A 27,559-nucleotide genomic window follows, 5' to 3' on the forward strand; every position below is an offset into this window, starting at 1 on the left:
TTATTTAAGACCATGTTTTAAAATCATATGTTAACTATGATCTGCAGTATAAACGGATCTGAATCTTTCATAGTTTATTTAGGAGCATGAGTCATGTAATTTACATAAGGAAATTAGGAAATCTTCAGAAAGGGAAGTAACAAGATAAAAGCCTCAAGTTTTAAATGACAGTCAAATTCATTCAAATATCAATGTATCAGTTAGGTAGAAAATATGCTAAAGCACAAGAGATAACTTTTTTTTTATTTCAAAATAATGTATTCAGGATAATACAGGTCCAGTTTAAAAATATTAAAGGTTTAGTTTCCACATTTAAAAAGAGACCAAATCTGTAACTGTAAACTCTAGCACTTAGTCATGACGGCCATATATTCAACAAAACATTTTACATACAGAAATTCTAACATATACTGAAACTATTTTCACATTTTCCTACTTTGGTTTTTTTTTTTTCCTCATTTTTTAAAACCATACAAATACTTTATGGAATGACTAGAGTAGACAATAGAGGAAAAGTACTGTGAATATAAATATGAAAAAAAATTCTGCTATCAATTAATGTTCTCTGTTACGAAGAAACATTCCTTCAAAAGTGCTAATATTTTCCTTGCAAATAGTGGCAGAATATATTTAAATATTAGATAAACCACTTGGTTGAAAAATCTTGCAAGATAAAAAGTGACACATCTTAACAATTCCAGGTCATTAAAAGGCTAATTTATATGTCAATACACAGATGATATTCCTCTATCCTAATAGATACGCATAACTGAGTATACGTAAATATTCAGATTCTGGCTACTATGAAATAGTACAAAGATGTTCTTATATTTACTGTAACAAAAACTCTTTAGACAACAGAAAGATAGCGGTTTTCTATAATTCTATTTAAACCTGACAACTTAAAGGGTATGTGTGTGTATACACACACATAGCAGTGAAAAGGGGATTTAGAAGTTTGATTTTTTTTTGTTTTTTTTTTTTTTTTTTTTTTTTTTTTTTTTGCTTTAAGTCCTTTAAGTAATGATAGAAGTAGAAGCTAGGTTTTTGTCTCAAAGGAAAAACCAGAGGTGACATTCCTGCACTTTAGGTTTAAAACCTTTCTTAAAAGGCTAGCCTTGCTATGCATTTGTTTTCACTATCAAGTTGAATTTCAGCTGGAAGAATTAAAAAAGAGCTATTAATCCAAAACTTTGTATCCTTCCAGAATTTCTACAAGGAATTACATTAAATCAAACCAAACTACAGTTCTGGGAAGATCAGACTTAGTAGGAGAGCACACAGTTTGGAAATTTATCCCCACCTTCATCTGGGCTACACAAAGTGTGTCTTACTAACTATATACTTCAGTCAATTATGAGACTATTTCTTTACACTGCCGCATCTTGATAACCTGCAGTGTTGGTTTCGTTTGACACAAAATTGCAGTACTAAATAAAATTTGGTCACAGTAGCAGATGTCCAGTTTACCACTGTATTGGAAGGAAGGGTTTACATTTAAGGTGAGCCCTGTTTATAAACATTGTGTACAAAGCAAAACAACCTCCCCCTCCTGCAAAAGACTGAAAGCTCTCAAACCCTCCTCGCAAAACAAAAACAAAAACAAAAACAAACCCAAACAACCACTTTTGATCAAAATAAAAATCAGAATACTGAGATTTTAATATTTTTTTAAAAATCACCTAATTTAAATGCATTTTGTCAAAAAGTATTCCACATTCTTAATAAAATAGAGCTATTTTAATAAAGCATTATATTCTTATCAAAACTTTATCATAACATTTAAATGATGTGTAAAAAATTGCATACTTTTCATTAATTTAAATTTTATAGGCTTTAATAAAAAGCTGTATTCCTGCAACTAAAGAAAATACATACTTAAGGCATTTTTCTTTTAACGGCTTAAGGGCACACACAGTTCAGGCTCCCCACCTAAAACTTGGTCTTCCTATATCTGATTCATCCAAGCCATGGATGGATCACTCATCCTAAAAGTCCTCCTCAAATGCCCCCTTGTCCTTGAAGCTGTGTGCCTATGCCAGTAGACAAGAGCTAGTCTCTTCTATGTACTCCTAGAGCCTTTTTAGCCTCTCTCTCGCATCATCCGCACTTCAGTATGCCTTAAGGACTGGTGTGTACTTGACAGGTGTCTTTCCTCTACTAAACTGTATAGTGCTCTGGCTGGGAGTTGAGTGGCATCTGTCTTGCATCTGAGAGGCCGTTACACACAGCCGGGGCTTAGTGTCTGATGAACGAGGGGAGAAAGTGAGAACCCAGCACAGAGCTGAACACTGGGTGCCCAAATATGGTGTGGGTTTTTCTCCCAAAGTTCACTTTAAAAGAAGGAATGCTTACTTGGAACCATGAACAGATAAACATCAAAAATATAAACTGTCTGGTTTAAATACAGAGAAATAATACACTTGGAGCAAGAAGCTCTTAAGAATGGTTAAAAGCAACAGAAACATGCATAAAAAGGAGACATTTAGCTTTTTTTTTTTTTTTTTTTTTGGTCAAAATGTCCCTCAGTCATTGTAACTTATTTAGTTTAGAAGTAGTTAAAATTTCACATATTAAAACATGTAGATTCGGTTAGAGAGAAAAGGCTTTCAGAGATTACTTAAAATAATGAGTTAACAGTGCAAATACTGGGTTGCTTCATGAGACTCTCACCATGTGATTTTCTGCCCCCTTCAAAGAAAAATTGTAAAACCTCCAGTTTTAACACAAACAGAAGATAAATACCTATGAAGGAAAACAAATGCCACAGCATTCCATACAGATTTCCAAGCAGTCCGATGATTCACAACAGGCATCCATGATGCCACAGTCCATGTCACAAGGGCAGTTACAGTCGTCCCCCATCTCGTCTCCACAGCAACAGCAGCAGGCTTCGGAGGTGCAGATGCCACAGGAAGCCTGGCCCAGGACAATATTGCAGAGGGTGAGGAATTCACAGAACAAGCAGGCCAGGATACAGTGGACACAGCAATCTTCATTTTCAGTTGGGAAGACACCATGTAGTGAGGGGGGGGGAAAAAAATGAACACAAATAGAGAAATCATCAATGGACTGAATGATAAGAATTGATCAAAATAATCCAAAACCCCATGACATGCAGTCTCAGAAGCCTTCCCGTGGGCTGGAAGCTCACAAAGAAGCTTAAATTTTAGAAGAGCCATCTTTAGAAGTCGATATTGCATTCAGAAAACAACCAACCAAGCGAAAAGCTGGTGGTGGGGTGTGGGACCAGATGTATGCATGTGGGTGAAATTTTGTTATTCTCACACAGCGTACAGTGGTCTTAGTCCTCGGTTCTACTGCTCTGTGCCTCTCCCCCATCTTCCCTACATCCTGTTGCTCTCCATCACACGGGCTAAACACTTCTGTGACCTCGCAGTCCTTTAGAAATAGACATTTTACTGCACCACCCACCTGCTCCCAAACTGGAGGAAAAAATATTCAGTACGATGCATTCAGTAGATTACTGAGCTTTTCCAGGATTATACTGTCGTCATGGTTTGTAAGACAACTGTTATCAAGAGTTAGATGTATTATCCTATGAAGAAAATAGTTACCTTTCAGAAAGCCAGTTCTATTCCATATGCCTTCACAGAGATATGAGTACTAACTAGTTCTAACACTTGTGACCTTAACTTTCTACTTCACTGGGAACGCCGCTATTTCAAGGCTGAAAGGGGAATCTACAAAAACTCACTTGACGTTGAAGAACCTTTAACCGAGTATTCTTAAAGCCCTAAGAATCTTTGTGAACATAAGATTCTTTATATATTAATCACAGAATACATCATACACAGAACTATCCGTGTTGGATCTATCAGCTTCAAGGGAGGAAAGAATGACCATTCCACCCAGCCTGAGAAGGACAGGCTTACATCTTTGAAGTCTCCTTTGGTCCCTTCCTCTTCCACAATATAATCAATGTCTTGAATTTTGACTACATCTTTCCCTTACTTTGCACTATACTTTTCCCGACAGTGAATGTGGAAACGTCCCTCAGTAAGCTCTCAGAAAGGATAAAGGTACCTTCCGGATTCCTGTGAGTAGCATTTTTTTGCTCAGTACTGTGTATTTCCCCTCCAGGATCATGTTGCTAAGTTCACTTATTTTCCAGGTGTAGAGTACCCCAATTGATTAAATATACCATCATTAATTTATCCATACTATTTATGAATATATTCGTCATATCCAATGTTTTTGCTATTCCAGACATTACTGTTTGGAATAGTTTTGTGCAAGTGTCTTAGAGCTCCCATGCTAGGTCACTGGCAGAGCTCTGGGCTCATAGGATATGCAAACTTGTTTCCAAAAACACTGCTTGCTCCAAAATTTACTCCCCCAAACCAACCATATCTCCATCTTCATCAGTCTTGGAGACTGTCCTGCCTTCATTAATGCCAGTTAGCTGAGTTCGAAAGGGCATCTCATGGTGGTTTCACTTCGCATTTATATCTTCACTAGTAAGTCTAGACATCTTTTTGTGTTTCCTCTTCTTTAAAACGGGTGTTCAGGCATTCAAGTTCCCCCTCATTTTTCTAATTAAGTTACTTGTTTTTTTCTTACTGATTTGTAGATATTTAAGATACCAGTCCTTTCTCAAAAATGACTATCTGCTCTCAGTATGTGGCTTTTTTAAGGTAAAGATAAAACAAGAGACAGATGAGTTAATTTTTAGACCTTGAGAGTTTAAAGTAATAAAGAGAAATCTGAATCAAATCTTACAGTTAGCTAAAGGTATGGGATTGATTCCATGGCTGAGGAGGCCTTAATAAGATTTGGTAGCAGAATGAAATAAAAAGTTTTTATGCCTGATTCAAAAGAAGGTAGCCCAGCCATGCCTACATAGAGAAAAGAGGAAGAAACCAATAATCAGGAGGGGAGAGACTGAATGTAATTGTTAAGAAATCAAGAGCCTGCAGGATAAAAAGGGACAGGAGTGACATTCCAAACTAAACAGTTAATCACCACTCGGAGGACCTATCTATTCCCTGGAAATCAAAAGCTCTTCCAGATTTTAGACAAGACAGTTGTCATACAGAAATGAGACGCCCTACACCCAGAGTATGATTTTTCCAAGCTCCTACTTTAAGCCAACCAGATTCACAAATTAAAGTCTATTAAACTATTTTTAGTAAACAAAATGGAAAAGTTCTTAGCTGCCAAGAGATCAAACACTCCTTTCTAGACTATCTTCTATAACAAAATGTGATTTTCCCCCCCAAATGTGGTTTCTATAGCTAATAGTTATGACTGGTTGTTTTTCATAGAATGGAAAGGCTAGTGTTAATGAAGGAAAATTATTTATTTGCTGTTTTCAGAATTAAGAAATATGTTTTTTAGGAGAGAGATGTTTTCATCACTATTTCATTTTTTTAAACGATATATTTTTAAGAGAGAGCACGCACAAGCGGGGCGAGGGGCAGAGGGAGAAGCAGACTCCCCACTGAGCAGGGAGCCTGATGGGGGACCTGATTCCAGGACCATGACCTGAGCTGAAGGTAGATGCTTAACCATCTGAGCCAGCCAGGCACCCACACCATTTCATTTTTTAAAAAACTATTTTAGATACTTACTTTGTACTAAACTCTGTGTAAGGCTCTTTCCAAATATGAATTCCCTTAATTCTAATAATATTTTCAAGAAGCAATACTGGTATGATCCCCATTTTACCAATATAGACTTAGAGGAATTTTAGAAAATTCGCCCCGAGTCCTAGAGGCCGGCAGCAGAGTCAGAGTGAGAAGCCACGCGCCTCGCCGGAATGGGCCAGCCTCGAGTCCAGCATGCTGGGCTGACCACAGGGGTGGAGCACTCAGTTCATCTTCCTTGGGGGAAGATCAGTTATAAATCCAAAACTTTCTGATTTGTCTTGATCTGTTTTTAGCCTTGATTCATGTTCCTTTCCTTTCTAAAGATGAGTCTGAGTCTCACTTTTAATGAAGTAGTAAAGGCTATAACCCTCAACGAGAGCAAAGTTGATGAGTAGGAGACCTGATAAGCAGCTGGTCACGCTGTGGAGATAGACAGGAGACAGTAGGCAGCCGAGAGAGAGCACGTCTCAGAAGAAACAAATCTGTCAATTTAAAGGATAAAAGTTCAGGTCCGTCCTTACCTGCACAAAAGCAGTGAACGGATGACACAGGAATTCTGGTCAAACACAGTCATGACACAGGTCTCAAAAGAAGATGTTCTTTATGTAAATACTAAAACTTACACAGACACAAAAAAGACATGATCTTAAAACACAGGTTCCACATCATTTACTTGGAAACCACTCTGGGCTACTCTGAAAAACCAATCAATTTAAGGACACCTAAAAAAAGCCACAAACCAAAATACAGTTCAGAGAGAACAGTGATACTAACCAAGGTGCATCTGTACAGACGGGGACCACAGACACAGTCATTATCTGTCCTTTAGAAGTAAAGAACTACCTAGGTATGACGACAACAAGGAGATCCCTAAATGCTCTCCGATCAATTTATTTTTCATTTTTAGTTGTGCTCTAGAAAGGGCAGTTGGATCAGATGGTGACCTGAGGTAAGGAAGAGGTTAAAGTAAGGCCAAAGAGCTGACAGTTTCTGCCATGGGTCACCCCACCCCCTTCAGGGGAATCAACAATCACAAACAGCATTACCATGCTGGTTTTATTTGAAGCAGAGAGGATTAGAAGTATTAGCCAACTAAGAAGATGAGTCCTCTGCACTGATGTAGTTCACAGTCAGGAATAATTATTTTTCCCCCTGTTCTTGAGGCTTTTCATTTTTCTGGTTTTATTCAGTCATATTTGCAGTTTTTGCCAAAAGTATTTAACCTCTGAGAAGCCAACTAGGTTCTGGGAAGGATGCCTGTCTCAGATTGGGCCAAGCAAGAATTGCACAATTCGGTGTACTCCTGAGAGAGGAGCTCGGCGCAAGACTGACAGCTACTGTAAACTGAGGAAAACAAAGGAACACACCAGCAGCCGCAAGAAGCCCTAAAAAGAAAGCTTCAGCACAACGTTTGACTAAAAGAAACCAAAACCGTTACGAATGACTGCAGACAACAAACCCAAACAAAATCTTGTGAGTCCTGTGAAAGGTCATCGATCTGGAAAGCATCGAGCTGTCCCATGCCATGAAGGTAGCACCAGAAACCCAGATAACCAGCATCCTTAGAGGACTGGTGGAAGCCTCTGTGACTGGTCCAACGGCCTTGGTTCTGTTTAAGAAGAGACTGGAGGCTCATTTTTAGAAGAACACATTAGTTTAATAAAGAAATGATCCCAAATTGATGGACTCAATCCTCTGTGACCCAAAGTGCTTATGTCAGATTGATTGACCCAATCCTATGTGACCTAAAGTGCTAAGAAAATATGAGGGAAGCAGACTTAAGAGCCATCAGAAAACCATGTGCACCCTCAACTCTGCTCTGTTCTAAGGGAGCCTCTTAAATTTCTTTCGTTTTCTTTTTTTAAGATATGGTATGACAGGTGCTCTAAATTTCTTGGAACAGAGACCCCAAGCAGCAGAGTACTGGGAAGCACAGAGCAACGAATTCTGAGAATAACCCACAAACCATTTCTGAGTGCACGCAGATTTGTATATGTTTTATCTCGACTCATCTCTAATATCATTTCCTATGACTTACACTTTTGAAACGACTTGCTTCATCAGGTCCCCAAAAAGCAAACTGTATACGGAGAAAAAGAGGTTACCATTTGTAACAGACTGACAGTGTGCCAAAAAACAACTGCCGATAAAAATATGAGCAGTCAATTATGCATAATTAGTAATTTAGGAAATTGCACAGAGATCAAACCTGACTTTATGACCAAAGCTACAGAGAACCCACAGGTGTCGCCATGTCTTTAGCTGCTAAGGCTCACATCTGCCCGGCGGGGGTACAAAGGGGCTCATTGTACAGGGGATGCCTAATTGGGTGGAGGCATTCTTGTGCCCAGACGCAGCCTCACTGCGACCGTTGTTTCTCAACGCAAAATCAAAAAGCAGGCTAGAACTGGGGTTTAGTAATCCTGAATTGCAGCCAGGAGAGCTAAGTATGTGGCCTCTGTGAAAAGCCAGCGGTGAGGGAGGAGACGCAGACATCTCCAGGGAGTTCTGCTCCTCAAGCGTATGCAGGGGCAGGAAATATTTACTAATACAGCACGGTAGCTCAGCTCCAAGGAGCCCTATGTCTCCAAGCCAGAGGACACACAGCATCTGGCCTACAGCCCTAGGATGACCTGCCGCCTGCATAAATTGGCCTAAAGTGTCCCTCCTACCCAGAACTCTCTGGCACACTGCTGTCCCCGTGAGGCCATGCTTCTCAGCCAGAACACAGTCAACATTTTCCTAGTAGGGAAGAAAGTGAGTTAGGTCAGGAGGTAAGAGAAGAGAAGAGCTGTATTTTCCACTGCAGTACAGAGAAGACCACGCTTAGGAAAACTGAACAATTATCTTTACTATTATCTTTCCTCTCAGCAAACTCAAAAGAACCTTGGGAAAAAAATATAAAACCGTTCTCCCACCTCCCACAAAGGGACTCCTTGATTTTCCTCCCACATGTCCAAATTCTGGATTCCATCCTGCACCTATGGGAAGTGCATTTGCATTTTAAATTACAGTTAAGTGAATAGCACAGATTTTTTTTTTTTTTTTTTTTTTTTGCTTCTCTTACTCATTTATCTTGCTGCCTGTTCCGTGGTCGATTCATTAAATATTCCAAACTCTGAGAGATTTGATCCAGTAATTGTCAGTCAAGACTTAACTGTAGCACTGAGTCAAGGAGTCCTTTCTGAAGAGTTGCATCTACTAAGTCTAGGAACACAGCCTTTTAGGAACCCTTTTAGGGAGTGTTCTAGGAACAGCCCCTGCCCCCCTGCTCCCCTCAGGAGCTGTACAAAGAAACATGAAGAGGAGTAAAGGCTCAGTTAGTAGAGGTGTTTATTTAAAACATTTTACATGTACAGTTAGTACCTGAGCAGAGAAGAGGGTAAAGGAAAGCTAAAAAAAAAAAAAAAAAATACAGGTGGTGCAAATAATATTTACATTACTTGAACCAGACAACAAGCTGGCTAGCTGGTAATAACAGCACTGTCCTCAAAGGGTTACGATGAGGATGACCGTGCCTATAAGTGCTCAAGAAGGGATTTCTCATGAAGTACTTACTAAATATTGTTACTGTCATAGTGACAGAAGTATAATACAAGATTTCTTCTAGGGAGCCCACCCCTCTTTACCTACCAATATTTCATTACTCTGATCACCACACTAAAACCAGGCCATTCCATTTTAACCAAGGGAAGGTTATAAAAGGCTCAGTTTATAGTTGAAACACTTTGAAAAGAGAGACCCAAAAAGGCAAGAAAGAGAATCTGCAGAAGAGTAAAGCAGGCAGAAATCTGCCCAGGAAAAATTAGGAAATTTTATGTTTGGCTGCAGCGGAAGACTTAAAATAATCATCTTTTTCCATATTTAAATTACGTCCATTTACTTTTCTCTGGAAGCTGGAAGGCTTAAACAGAGGAACACCATACTTTACTTGAACCTAGTCAGTGTTGACTTTATTCAGTTGGCCAGTTGGAAAACCCCTAATCCAAAAGGTTTAATTAATAAAGTTGAATGTAACTTTTGGATAACAAAATCCACTTTAGATCTTAGAAGCAGTTTCCTAGAAAGAGTATGTCTAACGGTCTGCTGAAGTTGGTCACAATGCCATCTATGGCCAGGAAAATATAAATTTTTTCATTAAAACTAAGATTTACTTTTTTTTTTTAACTTGTTCTTTCTTTTATTAATGTATTGTATCACATTGGTTGATTTGCAGACGTTGAACCAACCTTGCAGCCCAGGAATAAATCCCACTTGGTCGTGGTGAATCCTCTTTTTAATGTACTGTTGGATCCCACTGGCTAGTATTTTAGTGAGCATTTTTGTGTCCATGTTCATCAAGGATATTGGTCAGAAATTCTCCTTTGTGACGGGGTCTTTGCCTGGTTTGGGGATCAAAGTAAATGCTGGCCTCACAGAATGAGTTTGGAAGTTCTCCTTCTGTTTCTATTTTCTGAAAGAGTTTCAGTAGAAAAAGTATTATTTCTTCTTTGAATGTTTGGTAGAATTCCCCAGGGAATCCATCAGGTCCTGGACTCTTATTTTGGGGGAGATTTCTGATCACTGTTTCAATCTCATTACTGGTTATTGATCTATTCAGGCTATCAATTTCTTTGTGTTTCAGTCCTGGTAGTTTATAGGTTCCAAGAATGCATCCATTTCTATCAGGTTGCTAAATTTATTGACATATAGTTGTTGATAATAATTTATAGTGGTTTATCAATCTTATTAATTCTTTTAATTTTAGCTTCTGATTTTGTTGATGAGTTCTACTATATTTCTGGTTTCTAATTCATTGATTTCTGTTCTAATTGTAATTATTTCCCTTCCCATCCATGGGTTTGGCTTAATTTGTTGATTCTCTAGTTCTTTGAGGTGTAAAGATAGTTTGTGTATTTGGGAATTCTCTATTTTTTTAAAGTTATTTTTATTAACATATAGTGTATTATTTGCCTGAGGGGTACAGGTCTGTGAATCGTCAGGCTCACACATTTCATAGCACTCACCATAGCACATACCCTCCCCAATGTCCATAACCCAACCACCCTGTCCGCCCCCCCAACACCTCCCAGCAACCCTGTTTGTTTTGTGACATTAAGAGTCTCTGATGGTTTCCAATCCCATCTTCTTTAATTTTTTCCTTCCCTACCCCCCAAGCTCCTCACTCGGCCTCTCAAATTCCTCATATCAGAGTGATCATACAATAATTGTCTTTTTCTGGTTGACTTATTTTGCTCAGCATAATACCCTCTAGTTCCATCCATGTCATTGCAAATGGCAAGATTTCATTTCTTTTGATGGCTGCATAGTAGTCCATTACACACACACACACACACACACCCCTTCTTTATCCATTCATCTGTTGATGGGCATCTAGGTTCTTTCCATAGTCTGGCTATTATGGACATTGCTGCTATAAACATTCAGGTGCACTTACCCCTTCGGATCACTATGTTTTTATCTTTAGGGTAAATACCCAGTACTACAATTGCTGGGTCATAGGGTAGCTGTATTTTCAACTTTTTGAGGACCCACTTTTCTGTTTGCCAGAGTGGCTGCACCAGCTTGCATTCCCACCAACAGTGTAGGATGTTTCCTCTTTCTCTGCATCCTCACCAACATCTGTTGTTTCCTGACTTGTTAATTTTATCCATTCTGTCTGGTGCGAGGTAGGATTTATGTTCTTAAGACTGTTCAGAAATGATCTTAGAAATCTCTCCTCAAACCTTAACGTTCTTCCCATTTTTCCCAACTGTGTCTCTTTCAAATTCACATTTCAGTTTCTCTTCTTACCTGTGCTTGTCTAAATATTGTGCAAAGTAAATTAAGACAAAAAATTTTTTTTGGCAAAATAGTGCCCAGGGGGTGGGAAGGTGCAGTTTTTATTTAATAAAACAAATTTATTTAATATTAATGTATTTATTGAGGTATAATTAACATGTAACATATTAGATTCAGGTTTACAACATGATTTATTGTAATTGCTCTGTGAAATCATCACCACAATATGTCTAGTTACTATCTGTCACCATAGTTTTCTCAGGACAACTTCTAAGATCTACTCTCTTGGCAACTTTCATATAGGTAATATGTTGACTATAGTCACCATGCTGTATGTTACGTCCCCATGACTTCTTTATTTTGTAAGTGGAAGTTTGTCGCTTTTGGACTCCTTCATCCATTTTACCCACCCCGACCTGCTGCCTCAGGCCACCACCAATCTAATCTGTTCTTTATATCTGTGAACTCATTTTTTTCTGTTTTTAGATGTCACATAAGTGAGATCCTACAATCCTATGGTATTTGTCTTTATCTAACTCAGACACTTAGCATAATGCCCTCAAGGTCCATCCATGTTGTTGCAAAGGCCAGATTTCCCTCTTTTTATGGTTGGATAATGTTCATTTGTGTGTATACACACACACACACACACACACACACACACACAATTATATGTATTGATCATATCCTCTTTATTCAATCATCCGTTAAGAAACATTATTTCCATATCTTGGCTATTATAAATCTCCAGTGAACATGAGGGTGGATTTGCCTTTTTGAACTAGCCTTTTCATTTCTTCTGGATAAATACCTAGCATTAGAATTACTGAGTCATATGGTACTTCTTATTTTTTTATTTAAAAAAATTTTTTTTTACATTTATTTATGAGGGTGGGAGAGGGAGAAGCAGACTCCCCACTGAGCAGGGAGTCCAATCTGATGCCGGGGCTTGATCCCAGGACACCAGGATCATGACCTAAGCTGAAGGCAAATAATATGACTGAACCACCCAGGCACCCTGACAGTTCCATTTTTAATTTTCGAACAACTTCCATACTGTTTTCAATAGTAGCTAAACCAATATACATTCTCACCAACAGTGCACAAGGAGTCTCTCTTCTCCACAACCTCAGCACTTGGTATTTCTATCTTGTTGATACTGGCCAATCTGACAAGTGTGAGGTGGTATTTCATTGTGTTGTTGATTTGAATTTCCCTGATGATTAGTGATGTTAAGCACCTTTTCATGGGACATGTTGGCTACCTGTATATCATCTTTGGAAAAATATCTATTGAAATCTTTTGCCCATTTTAAATCGGATTCTTTGGGTTTTTTTTGCTGTTGAGTTGTATGACTTCTCTTTATATTTTGGATACTAACCCCTCATTCAATATTTACAAATATTTTCTCCCATTCGATAGCTTGTGGTTTTGTTTTGTTGATGGATTCCTTTGCTGTGCAGAAGCCTTTTAATTTGATGTAGTCCTACTTGTTTATTCTAGGTTCCAAATCTAAAATAATTGCCACCAGAGTAGAAATCAAGGAGTAGCTTACTGCCTGTATTTTCTTCTGAATTTTATGGTTTCAGGTCTTAGTCTTTATTCTGAGTTAACTTTTGTGTATGGTATACAATAGTGGTCCAGTTGCATTCTTTTGCATGTGGCTGTCCAGATTTCCTGGTATCATTTACTGAAGAGACTTTTACTCGTTGCATATTCTTGGCTCATTATGCATGCATGGGTTTATTTCTGGGCTATCTATTCTGTTCCATTGATCCATGTGTCTGTTTTTATGCCAATACCATCATGCTTTGACTATTACAGCTTTGTAATATAGATGAAATCAGACAGTGTGATGCTTCTAGCTTTGTTGTTCTTTCTCAGCATTGCTTGGCTATTCAGGGTCTTCTGTAATTCCAAACTGTAGGATCGTTCTATTATTTCTATTAATACCCTTGCCGTTTTGCTAGGGATTTCATTGAACCTGTCGACTGCTTTAGGTAGTATGAACATTTTAACAATATTCTTCCAGTCCATGAGCACAGAGTATTTTCATATTTATGTTGTCTTCAGTTTCTTGCACTAATGTCTGTTGGTACTCAGGGTACAATTCTTTTACTTCCTTGGTTAAATATATTCCTGGGTATTTTATTCCTTGATGCAAATGTAAATAGAATTATTTTCTTAATTTCTCTTTCTGATTATATACATATATATAAATGCTACAGATTTTTCATACTGATTTTTGGATCTTGCACCTTCACAGAATTGGGTCTAACAGTTTTTGTAAGAATCTTTAGGGTTTTCTATATATATTATATCATCTGCAAATACTGATAGTTTTATTTCTTCCTCTCCAATTTGTATGTCTTCCGTTTCTTTCTCCTAATTGCTCGGGTCAGAATTTCTAATACTATATTGAATAACAATGGTAAGAGTGGGCATCCTTGTCTTACTCCTGATCTTAGAGGAAAAGCTTTCAATCTTTTCACCATTGAGTATGGTGTTAAGCTGTGGGCTGGTCATGTTCAGCTTTTGTTACATTGAGATATATTCCCTCCATACACAAGGGTTCAGATTTTTAATGATATATTTGTGTTGAATTTTGTCATAGTTTTTCTGCACCTACTGATGATCATATAATTTTTATATTTTATTAAAATGGTATATACATCAATTTGCAGAAATTAAACCATCCTTGCATCCCTGGAATAAATCTTAGTTGATCACAATGTATGGTCTTTTAAATGAATTGTTGAATTTGGTTTGCTAATATTTTGTTTAGGCTATTTGCATGTACGTTCATGAGGGATACTGCCTTGTAGTTTTCTTTCTTATAGCATCCTTGTGTTGTTTTTATATCAGGGTAATGCTGGTCTTGTAAAATGAGTTTGAAAGTGTTTCCTCTATTATTTTTGGAAGAGTTTGAGAAGGATGGGTTTTACAATTCACCAGTGAAGCCATCTGGTCCTGACTTTGGTTTTTTGGGAGATTTTTTTCTCACTGATTCAAACTCCTTATTAGTAACCAGTCTCTTTAAATTTCTCTTTATATTTATAATAAATAATTATACTTTATTATGATTTACTCTTGGTAGTGTTTCTTGGTTATGTTTCTGAGAATTTATTTATTTCTTCTTGGTTGTAAAATTGTTTGGAATGTAATTGTTCATAGTAGTGTCTTAAATCTTTTGTATTTCTGTGATATCAGTTGTAATGTCTCCTCTTTATGATCCTTATGTCTTCTTTTTTTGTGAATTTAAAGGTTCACCAATTTTGCTTATCTTTTCACAGAAACAGCTCTTGGTTTCATTCATCATTTCTGTTGTCTTCTAAGCCTCTACTTCATTTACTTCCACTCTACCAACTTTGGTCTTCATTTGTTTTTCTAATGCCTTGAGGTATAGAGTAAGGTTGTTTTAGATTTTTTCTTGTTTCTTGAGATAGGTATTTATCATTATGGACTTCCCTGCTAGAACTGCTTTTGCTGTATCCATTATTTTTGTTATGTTGTATTTCTGTTTTCATATTCTCAGGGCATTTTTTGATTTCTCCTTTGACCCAGTGGTTGTTCAATAGACTGTTTAATTTCCACATTATGTGTAAATTTTCCATTTTTCTCGTAATTAATTTTTTTAAAAAATATTTTATTTATTTGACAGAGATCACAAGTAGGCAGAGAGGCAGAGAGAGAGACAGGAGGAAGCAGGAACCCTGCGGAGCAGAAAGCCCGATGTGGGGCTCGATCCCAGGACCCTGGGATCATGACCTGAGCTGATGGCAGAGGCTTTAACCAACTGAGCCACCCAGGCACCCCTTGTAATTAATTTCTAATTAAAGACAACTATGGTTAGAAAAGATGTTGAATATTAACTTCAATCTTTTAAATTGATTTAGGCTTATTTTGTGGCCTAACATGCTCTATCCTGGAGAATATTCCATGTTACTTTTGGGTGTAATGTTCTGTGTATATTAAGTCCATCTGGTCTAATGATCTGCTTAAGGACAATGTGTCCTTATTGATTTTCTATCTGGGTGATCTATCTGTTGATGAAAGGGGGGTATTAAAGTCCTGTACTATTAGTGTATTGCTATTTCTTCTTTTGGGTCTGTAAATATTTGCTTTACATATTCAGGTGTTCCTATGTGGGTAAATTATTTAAAATGTTATATCCTTTTGTAGTATTGCCCCCTTTATCAGTATGTGCTTCTCTTGTCTCTTTTTACAGTCCTTATTTTAAAGACTATTTTGCTTGATCTAAATACACTTACTCCAGCTTTCTTTTCGTTTCAATTTGCATGGAAGATTGTTTACCATCCCTTCTCTTTCAGTCTGTGTGATTTTACATCTGAAGTGGGTCTATTGTAGGGAGCACATAGATGAATCTTGTGTTTTCATTCAACCTTTTTTTTTTTTTAAAGATTTTATTTATTTATTTGAGAGAGAGAGAGCGATCACAAGTAGGCAGAGAGGCAGGCAGAGAGAGAGAGAGAGGGGGAAGCAGCTCATGCTGAGCAGAGAGCCCGATGCGGGGCTTGATCCCAGGACCCTGAGATCATGACCTGAGCCGAAGGCAGAGGCTTAACCCACTGAGCCACCCAGGCACCCCTCATTCAACCTTTTTAATAGAAGAATTTAGTCCATTTAAAGTTGATTATTGATAGGCATATACTGGCTGCCATTTGTAAAAAAAAATTTTTTTTTTTTGGCTGTTTTGTAGCTCTTTTGTTTCTTCCTTTCACTTGCTCTTTTCCTTTATAACTAAAGATTTTCTACAGTGGTATGCTAAGATTAATCTCTTTTCCACATTTTGTGTGTGTAATCTGCCCTAGGTTTTTGCTTTGTGGTTAGGAAGAGGCTTATATATAATAACATTTCTAACAGTCTATTTTAAGTTTATAACTTGTTTTAATGCATTCTAAAGCTCTATATTTTTACTTTCCTCTCTTCTTTGATGTCACATTTTATATGTTTAACTACTTATTGTAGTTTTACTATTTTTATAAACTTCATACTACCTTTATAAGTGATTGATGTGCCATGTTTACATTATTCTGAATTTTACTGTGTATTGACCTTTACCACTGAGATTTGTACTTTCATATGTGTTTCTGCTGCTCATTTATGCCCTTTTACCTCAGCTTAACGAAGTCCCTTTAACGTTTACTGTAAGGCAGGCTTAGCTTTTGTCTGTCTGGAAAATGCTCTCTCCTAAGATCGAGAATGACAGCTTTGCTGGAGAGTGTTCTTGGTTGTGAGTTTTTCTTCTTTCAGCACTTGAAATATATCATGCCACTCCCTTCTGTCCTGCACAGGTTCTGCTGAAAAATCCAAGTATAGTCTGTAGGGGGTTCCCTTGTACGTATGTTGTTTTTCTCTTCCTGCTTTTAAGATTCTCTCCTCTTTAACTTTTGACATATTAATTATAATGTGTCTTGGTGTGAGTCTCCTTGGGTTTGTTATATTTGGAATTTTCTCAGCATCCTATATCTGGAGGTCTGTTTTCTTCACGGGGTTAGGAAAATTCTCAGCCATCACTTCTTCAAATAACTTTTTTGCCCCTTTCTCTCTTCTCCTTCTGTGATCCCTTCAATGTGAATATTGGCCCACTTGATGTCACCTAACTCCCTTAAGCTATCTTACCCATTTTTTTTTTCTTTCTATTGCTCTGATGAGGTGAGTTTCACTGCCCTGTTTTTGAGTTCACTGATTTTTTTCTTCTGCTTCAGATATAGTCTGCTGCTGAATCCTTCTAAGCATATTTTTCAGTTTGGTTTTGTGTTCTTCAGCTCTGTGACTTCCATTTGGTAATTTTGTATATTTCTTTCTTCTCCCAAGTTTGGTGAACATCTTTAAAACTACTACTATTATTTTGAACTCTGTCAGGTAAACTGCTTAAGAACTTTTTCTTAGGTTTTGTCTTGTTCTTTCTTTTAAACCATACTCTTTATTCATTTTTCTTGACTCTCTATGTTGGCTTCTATGCATTAGATCCAACAGCCACCTTGCCCAGGATGAAGAAGTAGAGTGGCTTTGTGTAGCAGATAAATCTTATTGTTCAATCCTATCCTAGCTCTTGGTTGTCTCTCAAACCTTTGTATTGTCCAATAGCCTACTTTACTTTCAGTGGCTCCCAGTGGTTGAGAGTATGCTAAAAGTTATCCATGTTCCAAAAGAAAGGATCTCAGTCAGCACCTAGACTCAAACTGTTTCAAAGACAGACTCGCCCTCCCCCCACCAACACACACAACAGCAGTTTTAAAGTATGCAAACATACATAAAATCCTGTAGGACTACAAGTAGGACTCCCACTGCCTTCCACAGCTAGGCAATCTAGAGGTGTCCACTGGGTGGAAGTTACAAAAATCAGGATAGCAGGTGGGTATGCAAGTTCCTTTTGGAAGGATACTGGTAATCTGGAACAAGGCAGAAGGGGCGCTCAAAGAAAGCATGCACAGGCCTGTGGAGTCCATTATCAGCAGGCCCCTAGATATATGCCCCACCTGAAGCCTGCCCAAAGTCTAAGCTCATGTTAAGCAAATAGCCCCTCTTGCAGAAACACTAGAGCTGTGTTTCAGTCTGCTATCTGTACAGTGCCCTAAGAGTGGCAGCTGGCCAAGAACAGTCTCTCCTGTGTCAGTCTGTGGGACCCAGGAACACAGTCCCTGCTGTCCACCAGAGCTAGACAATCCAGTGGTGTCCTTGGGCATCAGACACATGTGTAAGTCCATTGGCAGTCTAGATGACAAAGACAGTGACCCCACTGTGAGGTTTCTGGAGAAGATTACAGCCGTTTAGTTGGCGGGAGGCAGAGGGAAAGCAACCTCCCTAAGGTAGTACCTGCCAGCTTCAGTTCTCACAGTACCCTAGACGACCCCTACAGGTGTGTTAAATTAGATGCCTGCCCCCTTACTGATTCTTGGTTATGTTAAAGAGTATTTGCCTATCTTAAGGTTTACATCTAACCTGTCAATCAGCTGCCTCTATACTGGGCCATGGGGCCTGTGGGTCCAAGAGCACAAGCCCATTAATAGCCTTTCCTCAGTTCAGCATAGTCTTCTTTTGGGTCTTAGGGATGCAAGCACCGTTGATTTAAAAGCTAGATGTTCGGGGGCTCCTCCATCAGATGCAGTCTTAAAGGTTAGGGTGCTGAATGTGGGAGAAGCTCCAGGTTTTGAGTTCCCTCTAAGCGTGCATCACTGCGCCGGAGTGAGCTTTACTGCAGGATAGCCTCAGCCTCTCCTGCTTGCTTTGGATGTGGGTTTTTTTTCCTTGCCAGATGGGAAGGATACACAGCTAGTTTGCAGGTCCTTTTCAGAAGAAATGGTTCCAGATGTAGCTGTAGATTTGGGGTGTTCATGGGAGGAGGGGAGTTCAGAATCTGACACTGTCATCTGGAGATGCTTAGTCACCCATTATTAGCCTATTACTGAACCCCCAGAATGGGCCAGCTTACTCATGACATAAGATCTTGTGGGAACAAACACACACACACTCACACACACACACACACACACACACACACAAAGAGAAGCTGACAGTGTTCACAAGGCTGGGATCAGGCCCCTGCCCCTCTGTGATCCAAAGGGCTGAGAGGCCCTGGCAGTTCCTGTTCCTGCAATCTCCTATGGAGGCAGGACTGCCGCCCTGGCAGGGGGAGGGGCCTCCTACAGGCAAGAATAGCCTTGCCCGGAGAAGGCTCAGGATGTGCTCCCCCCTCCTGATAGAAGAGCCAGGCCCCAACCAAAGAGACACAGCAGTCTGACAGACACTCCAGGCAGGATGAAGAGCAAAAGCCTAGTGAAATGAGACACCAAAGCACATTTCAAAGCAGTGCACAGGAGGTAAATCCTGTTATTTATGGAATTAATTTGTGAATCAATGATGGCATTGTTACTCTTTCCACATCCCTCCCTCTCCACCCATGTTATCTATTAATACCATTTGGGTTTTTGTTTTTTTGTTTTTTTGTTTTTTGTTTTTGTTTTTTTAAACCTCAGATGAACAGGACAGCATGACGGTGAAATTATAAGGTATAAATACCTCCACCTTAATTTAGTGTACAAACAATTTCAGAGCCAAGAAAATCCGTGAACATGTTGTTTGCAAGGCCCCTAATACTGACAAACCTGGTTTTCTCATCCAAAAAAAATTCTGTAGCCTTGTTATTTTAAATCATAGAAAAGATGATTAAAAAAAAAACAAAAAAACTCTTATTGTGCTGCCTCTCGCTGCTCTGCACTTCACCCACCCCCCCAACCCTCCAACCCCACTGAGGTTTCCCTGAGTCATAGTTCATTACCTAGGCTGCCCATTCAGGCCAGCAATGCCAGAACGACTGGAAGGAATACCACAAGTGTCTGTGGTGTTTGTCTGTCTGTTTGGGTTTGGTGAGGCTTCTAGCAACTAGGAAAATGACATTCTATTTTCTAAGTCTTGACTTGTCTTGACTCTGTCACTAATTGGCTAAAATGACCTTGAACAAATCATTTCACTCAGTGTCTATATGCATATAATGCAGAAGAAAATGATCTCCAGATTCTTTTCGGTTACAAGATGTCTGTGAAAGTCTAGCTCAGGGTCTTTTTTTGGCCTTGAAAAGAGCCATTACTTGGCTTCACAGCAGTCTAAGTACAGTGGAAAGGAAATGAATGCTGAATATGTGCGGGCCCCAAGCTGGCTAAGCCCCAGAAGCAGGGGAGCTGAGGGCATGTGCGGGGTGAAGAGAAGGTAAAGGTGGCTCCAGGTAGTCCAGAGGTTATTCAGAGACACACAAAGAACAAGATAGTTTTAGACATGCAAGTGGCTCAACATTGTTGGGGCAGAGAAAACCCTCAATTTTCCATTTTGGAAAGGAGGAGGCAGGAGCAACATCAACGATAATAATATGGTGTCAGGAGGGTCAGGTAAGGTGACTTCAAGGAATATAATGGGGGTCCTTGGATTCGTAGGAGTTGATAAGACAACAGATGAGGCAGTGATGGTTAGAAAATAGTGAAGTATGACTTCCTGGTTTCTGGAGCCATTTAGCAAGAAAGAAACATGGAAAGAAAAATAGTGTGGTTTAAAATACTTTGGGGAGGTGTCCGGGTGGCTCAGTCAGTTAAGCGTCTGACTCTTGATCTCAGCTCTGATCTTTATCTCAGGTTTGTGAGTTCAAGTCCCACACTGGGCTCCACACTGGCCATGGGCTCCACACTGGTCATGGAAACTACTTAAAGGAACCTACTTAAAAGTAATAGACATGGTAGTCTGAAGATACTCAAATGGGAATGTCCAAGAGGTGGACATTTGGACAAGAATGGAGACACTGGCCTAGAGTGTAAGAGACAGACAGATCCAGGGTAGGAAGCCACTTGTGGCTGAAATTCTTATAACGAATGAAATTATGAAGTTGTCCAGGGAGAATGACATCATTTGATAAAAACTGAGGACTTAATAAGGATGCAGAAACTCCAGGGAATGGAGGGGACATGGAAGCAAGAAAAGATTTCAAGGAGGTTGTGTCAAATACGGTGCTTAGCCAGAGACATTTCAGTGATGTGACAGGGAAACTGAAGAGCAGTGGGAAGAGGAGTAATTGAAAAATGAGGAAGTAGAGACAGCAAATGCAGATATCCTTTCAAGAAATCTATGCAGAGAAAGCGTCTTCTGCCCCTGGAGAGTGAGGGAAAGCTTCCGAGAATTTCATTGCAAGAGATTGGCAACAGAATAGAGCAGCCATTGTGGAAAAGAGAGAGAGCAGGTCTGCTTGTCTGCACAGTCCACTGTGGTGTCCCAGTCCCCAACAGTGTGCCTGCCCCTGCACAAGCTCGGTGATGTTGAATGAATGAAGGGCACACCAAAGGTCTGCGGAGGGATTCTGAAAATCCAGTTGAGACCCAAGATCATACATGGGTCCTGATGGTGATTTTATGGAAGTTTCAACTTCTCTCCATACCAGCTCCCTGGTATGAAGTTGAAAAAGTCTGGATTTTGGTTCTGAAGGGCAGGTATGCCGGAAGGCCAGGATCTTAAGCAAGTTAGGAGGTTTAGCAAGGGATATAAGTATCAGTTAGGAAGATGATATTTGGGAGGCCTGATTTTATTACATACATATACATACACACATATACATATATACATACATACACACACACACACACACACACACACACACACATAATGGAGTCCACTGGGGTCCCAGAGCTAGTATGTTCATACGTTGTAAAAAATTATACTTTTGGTATAATATAAGTGACCGAATAACCCAAAGCACTAGGTTAAGAAATAAAATGGGGCTGCTCTACACACTCTTCTACCCAAGCCTGGGCACAGGGCAAATCCTTAAATACCTGTTGACTTTATGAAATTCATTTGTATGGCCTGAGGCGGAGATGACTTTTGGTTTTACTTCATCTTCTCCTGTCACTCCACAGAACACGTTTTCCAGGAGAGAGCTACCACAGACATTGAAAAGTTCTTTCTAAAGAACTGCTCTTCTGTCATTCCAAAATGCAATTTCTGCATCCCTCACTGAGCATAATTATTAGGGGAAAAAAAAAAAAAAACAAACTTCAGCGTCTAGTGTCAACTTTAAATTATGTTATGTTATGAGGATATTATTCCCCAAGAGGTCCAGTTCTTCCACTTTGATTTCCCAAGAGAATTCAGAGTAGAAATTTAGGCAGGTTTAATATATCTTTGGGAAACTAGTGTATTAATCCATTTTGCTCTTTTCTTTCAATTATTTTCACATTTCCCCCCAATTCCTGGATTTTTCAATCTTTGAGGAGACAACTATTTATTTGTATGAATATTTTCCCTGTCAAAGGAAGGAATATCATTAACTTACCTGAGCAAACTGTTTTCTAATTATTCCATATTTTCTTCTAATTGCCTCCTCTACCTCCTGAGCCAATGTCCACCACCTGACATTTTTGCTTCGGTCAAGTGTACAAGAAGTAGGGAAGCCAGTACAAACTACCGGGGTCCTGTGCTGGGAAGAGGGCCTGAAGCCACACTGTTGTTACACATCAATTACAATCTCTTAGGAAGATTTCTCTGAGACCCCGGAAACAAAATTCTCACCAGGTTGTTGACTTTTGATGTTTCTTCTGTTTTCTCCTGTATTTTTAATGGAGAGTTAACATTACCCAAATTGTGGCATGCAAAACCACAGAAATCATTTTCTGTATGCCTCTGTATCCCAATACTGTTGACTATGCTCTGTTAGAAAACAAATAATTTTACAAAAGTATGCATGAAAAGGTAAACGTGAGAACAACGGCTACTTACTATTTAACAGTTTTTCAAGGTGGAAATTTGGATATGTCTTTTTTTTTTTTTTTAAAGATTTTATTTATTTATTTGACAGACAGAGATCACAAGTAGGCAGAGAGGCAGGCAGAGGGAGAGGGGGAAGCAGGCTCCCCGCTGAGCAGAGAGCCTGATGTGGGGCTTGATCCCAGGACCCTGAGATCATGACCTGAGCTGAAGGCAGAGGCTTTAACCCACTGAGCCACCCAGGTGCCCCTGGATATGTCTTTTACACTTATTCCAATTTCATGTGAGCCAAAAAAAAGCTATTAAAAAATCTGCATTCTCTGCATTATGAAAACTACACACAGAAATGAAGGATTACAAAGGAAATTATGCTACAAAGAATGCTTAGGATGTAGCAAAGGAGGGTAGAGCACTTTTTGGTTTTTTGCATGCCATGGACAAAAGATTTTTAAATGTATAAAACAGAAATGATTTCATAGGAAACCAATTATGTTGAAATAGTTATTAAAAGTAGAATAAAAAGGAGCACCTGGGTGGCTCAGTGGGTTAAGCCTCTGCCTTCGGCTCAGGTCATGATCTCAGGGTTCTGGGATCAAGTCCCGCATCGGGCTCTCTGCTAGGCAGGGAGCCTGCTTCCTCCTCTCTCTCTCTCTCTCTCTCTCTCTCTCTGCCTGCCTCTCTGCCTACTTGTGATCTCTCTCTGTCAAATAAATAAATAAAATCTAAAAAAAAAAAAAGTAGAATAAAAGTATTGTTAAGTGTTTTTTCTCTCACATCAATAACAAGATTCTGCGGTCATCTGATAACTACTATAATTTTACAGTAGTGATTAGCATAAACAATATTTTAGGATTTCTGCCACAATGGTAATAGGATATGAAAATATAAGTGACAGAGTCAGAGGTACTATTAATGCTCCTGAAGTTTATTACTTCCATTTATAAATGAAGGAAATGCTAGATTTCAAGTATAGAAGTTAAGTGAAAGTCACAGACTCTCCCAAAACAAGGAACCCCTCAACTGGAGGATCCTAAGTGAATCTTTCAAAAAGCTTCCTACTGTATTCAACTTAAACCTTCCATATAAGAAAAAATTAATGCCTTGCAAGATTTTTTTTGAAATAAGGCAAATTTGTTCTATCAGCTCCTCCTCTACCCTATTTTATACTATATTAATTGAGAATTATACAAATTAATTACAAAAGGTCCTCAAAAACTCTACTAGTTTAACACTATATATTGGTATTAGTGAAGACATTTCTAAGAGAAACTGTATATATTTCTGTGTTACTTCAATTGATCTTTTAAAATTACATTCTCAAATGTCCTTGTGTAACTCCAGTGAAGCAACTATGTATCCTGAAAGACAACTCAAATATCACCAGAGTTTAATTCAATCTAGAAAAATAAATCATTATTTAAAAAAAAAAAATGTGGGTCTCAGCTTAAAAGAAATAGCTCTGAAAATCTCCATGTATCCAAACTCACAAATATACAAGGTAAGAATAAACTTATTAGAAAATACTATTAAAACATCACTTTGAAGTCACAGCAATTGGGTTCTTCTAACTAGCAATAAATTCTTCAATGAAATCATGCAAAACTTCTGAGTCGGGGAGAAAGACAGAAAAATGAGGGGAAAGACAGATCGGGGGGTGGGCGATGAGAAAGAGAGGCAGATGGAGAAAGCTATGGAAGGTGTACTTTTGAGTAACAACTCAACTGAGACAAAACTTGGCTTGCAAGCCAGATCTGCAAAGATAGAAGCCTCTCTAGGGACAAAACAGACCTATTCCTAGAGATGAAGGACACCCTTTTGTTCCTGTTCCTTCGGCACCACCTTTTTTTAATTTCCCCCCAAAACTGCAGCTCTCTATTCTTAAACATTTTAGTGTGTATTTTGACAGTGAAACAATAGATTTTTTTTTTTTTTTAACTAGATCGAGATGACAGTGCAGGCAAACAAAGGAAAGAATTCAAAGAACATAATACAACATAGGGCAAAAAGACCCCAGGAAATCTATGAAGACACCAAGACAAAAAATACACAATATAGTATTCATCAAAATGGTTTTAGTTGAAGTCAGAGGAAAAAGAATATAACCCAGTTAAACTTAACATTTTGAATTTTCTCTTTCTTCCAGATTGTCAGTGGAGAGACCACAGGACATTTGGACATAAATTAAAGTATGGATTACACATCAGTATTATCTTCAGTTCATTAGCTTATTTAAATATTTTTATTCTTCAAACCTTCAGAAACAATTTTTTTTTTTTTTTTTTTACAACGCTAATACTATAGCTAAAGTAAACTTTAGGCTGAAGTGAAATAAAAATGTCTTGATTTATCGTGAGCATCTGAGATAAAGTTTTGCTGTGAGTTGTCACCTCTGATATTTGAAGACAAAAATTATATCCAGTGAGCAATACTTTGATTCTATTTTCCCTCTGTATACTTAACAAATTGCAAGAGACTCATGAGTCATCAGCCAGTTTTTGTCAGAAGATTCAAAACATCCTGCACATTCTGTATCTTTTCCCAAAAACTTCCCCCTTTGAGAATTGTAGTATTACGCAGTGTCTAGGGCTATTATTGTAACTATGAAATAATTCTTTGAAATCCCTCTAAAACGAACGGAAACTTTTATCATAATTAGCATCATTCCAAATGATAAAATATTTTCTTAAAGTGGAAGGTTTCCAAAACTGCAAATCCATGCCACATCCTACTGGTCACCTGAGAGATACCAGGCTCAGTGTATAGGGCCCGCAGTAGTACAGTGCTTATTCCTAGCAGACACTTGGTAAGATCACCTTATAGCACCTGCCTGCTTTCTTTTAACACTGTAAAACCTGTAAAGGGGGCTCCTGGGTGGCTCAGTGGGTTAAGCCTCTGCCTTCGGCCCAGGTCATGATCTCAGGGTCCTGGGATTGAGCCCTGCATGGGGGGGGGGGGGGTCTCTGCTCAGCAGGGAACCTGCTTCCCCCTCTCTCTCTGCCTGCCTCTCTGCCTACTTGTGAACTCTCTCTGTCAAATAAATAAAATATTTTAAAAAACAAATAAATAAATAGAACCTGTGAAGAATGTAACATACATACATACATCATTAACTACAACCTAAGGCACTTTGTAACAGAGCTCCTCCCTCTCTCCTACTCCAGAACATCCTTCTCTCACCTTAAGTAGCTCATTATCAGGAACCGGCAACCAATATCTCCCATTTCTAAAAACATTCCCCTTCAGTAAAATTCCTTGTACGAGAATAGGCTAGACTTGCCATCCTTAATTCCTCTCTTTTCATTCTCTTTAGAACCATCTTCAATCAGACTTTTGTCCCCATCACAACACCAAAAGCATGAAGGTCACCAATGACCCTCACAGGACAATGTCAAGGGTCATTTGGTTTCCAAGCTGTCCCTCTTTCATGGTGCCTTCTCCATCACCAGTTACTCATCCTTTTTTTTTTTTTTTTTTTAAATGGTTCCTCTTCCTTTTCTGATCTCTCTATATAAGAGCAGTCCAGGGCTCCTGCATCCTGTGCAGTAGTTCTTAACTCTGCATGCATATTGAAATCCTGTGGGGGAGCTTCTAAGGGATACTGATAACTTAGCCACCCCTACCGTATTCCAGATGAATTAGAATTTCTTGGGGCAAACCCAGAGAGTGATAATTTACTTCCTATATTTTTTGCCCAGAATCTCTTACTCCAGATAGCCAGGTGCCAGGGCTGAGAACCCCAGCCCTAGGGGATGCAGTCCACCGAACATTCTATACCTTATATGAGTCTATGATGGCTCATAAAATACATCTCTCGGGCTGCAGACCATTCCTCTGAATTCAACTCCTCCTTTCACATCACTACTTAAATAAAGGGTATTTCAGATCTATGGCCATGACTAAAATCCTTATCTTCCTCCACCAATGAAACCCTGTTCGTCTGGTAGACCTCTCATCTCCGTTAATGAGATCTCATTATTTGAGACTGCTTAGGCCACAAAAACATGGGAGTCATCCTTAACTTTGTCTCTCACACTGACTGAAATCTTAGCATTCAGTAACTTAGACTGGCCTTCAAAATACTTTCCTGTGCAATATCTCACCACTGCCGCCCTGGTCCAACCCAGACATCTTCCATCTGAATTACTGTGGGAGACACAAGGCAGGCCTCCACCTTCAGCCCTCATGGGCCTATAGTGGACTCTCAGCACCAGAGGCAGGTAATGCTTAAAAATGGTAAGTTAGATCATGTCCTTCATCTGTTCAAAACCCTAACAATGGCTCATCAGCATTCCCATTATCTGCTCTCCCTTCGCTATTCAAATGTTTTAGAGACATTTGATTTTAGAGTAAGATGTCTGAAGGTGTCCAATGTCTTTACTTCTGGGAACAACAAAAGAGATAACAGGATTCCATTACCATCTTTCTTAAAAACTGGAGGAAAAGAATCACAACTTTTGTCAGATTCTCAAAGAAGCCCATGAACGAAAAATGAATCACTGTGTAAGAGACTATCATAATCAATATTCCAATTTATTACAGGTTAGGTCCTAACCTTTTCAACCTTTTGCCTGCAATAGTAATTCAGTTAAGAGTAGGCCACATTAAAGATAAATTTACTTTACATACATTTTAAAATTAACCTGTCTTCTATTTTTCTGGATTATGCGGTAGTTTCCTTACTAATCTTTCCTATACTTTTCTGGTAACTGTTTAACTGCTTTTTTTACTTGTTGATGTTGTATTTCCTTACTTATGCTATATATATATATATATATATATATATATAGTTTATACTACTTATATACTTATATACAAGCTATGATTTAAATTGAATTCTAAATTTCCATCAACTTATCCAAAATATAACAGTGAGAAATTTGGGTGCCTGGGTGGCTCAGTGG

The 27,559-nt window shown here is 38.8% G+C and overlaps 1 protein-coding gene and 1 long non-coding RNA gene across 3 annotated transcripts in view; one reads left to right on the plus strand and one right to left on the minus strand.

The window, feature by feature from the left end:
- Positions 1 to 224: 224 nt before the first annotated feature.
- The window catches only part of MDFIC (MyoD family inhibitor domain containing), a 91,597-nt gene continuing 64,262 nt past the window's right edge, over positions 225 to 27,559 (minus strand). For both annotated transcript variants that reach the window (XM_082692413.1, XM_082692414.1), the window contains exon 5: positions 225 to 2,993. In XM_082692413.1, the coding sequence (XP_082548539.1) occupies positions 2,746 to 2,993 (248 nt within the window). In that variant the 3' untranslated portion in view covers positions 225 to 2,745. The remainder of the gene's footprint in view (positions 2,994 to 27,559) is intronic.
- On the plus strand, positions 3,000 to 26,023 carry LOC309844972. The gene is made up of 2 exons (XR_014300992.1): positions 3,000 to 4,060; positions 24,802 to 26,023. It is a non-coding gene; the product is annotated as an uncharacterized lncRNA (long non-coding RNA).

Source organism: Mustela nivalis, assembly GCF_964662115.1.
Source record: "Mustela nivalis genome assembly, chromosome: 12".
In the NCBI taxonomy this organism is placed as follows: domain Eukaryota; kingdom Metazoa; phylum Chordata; class Mammalia; order Carnivora; family Mustelidae; genus Mustela; species Mustela nivalis.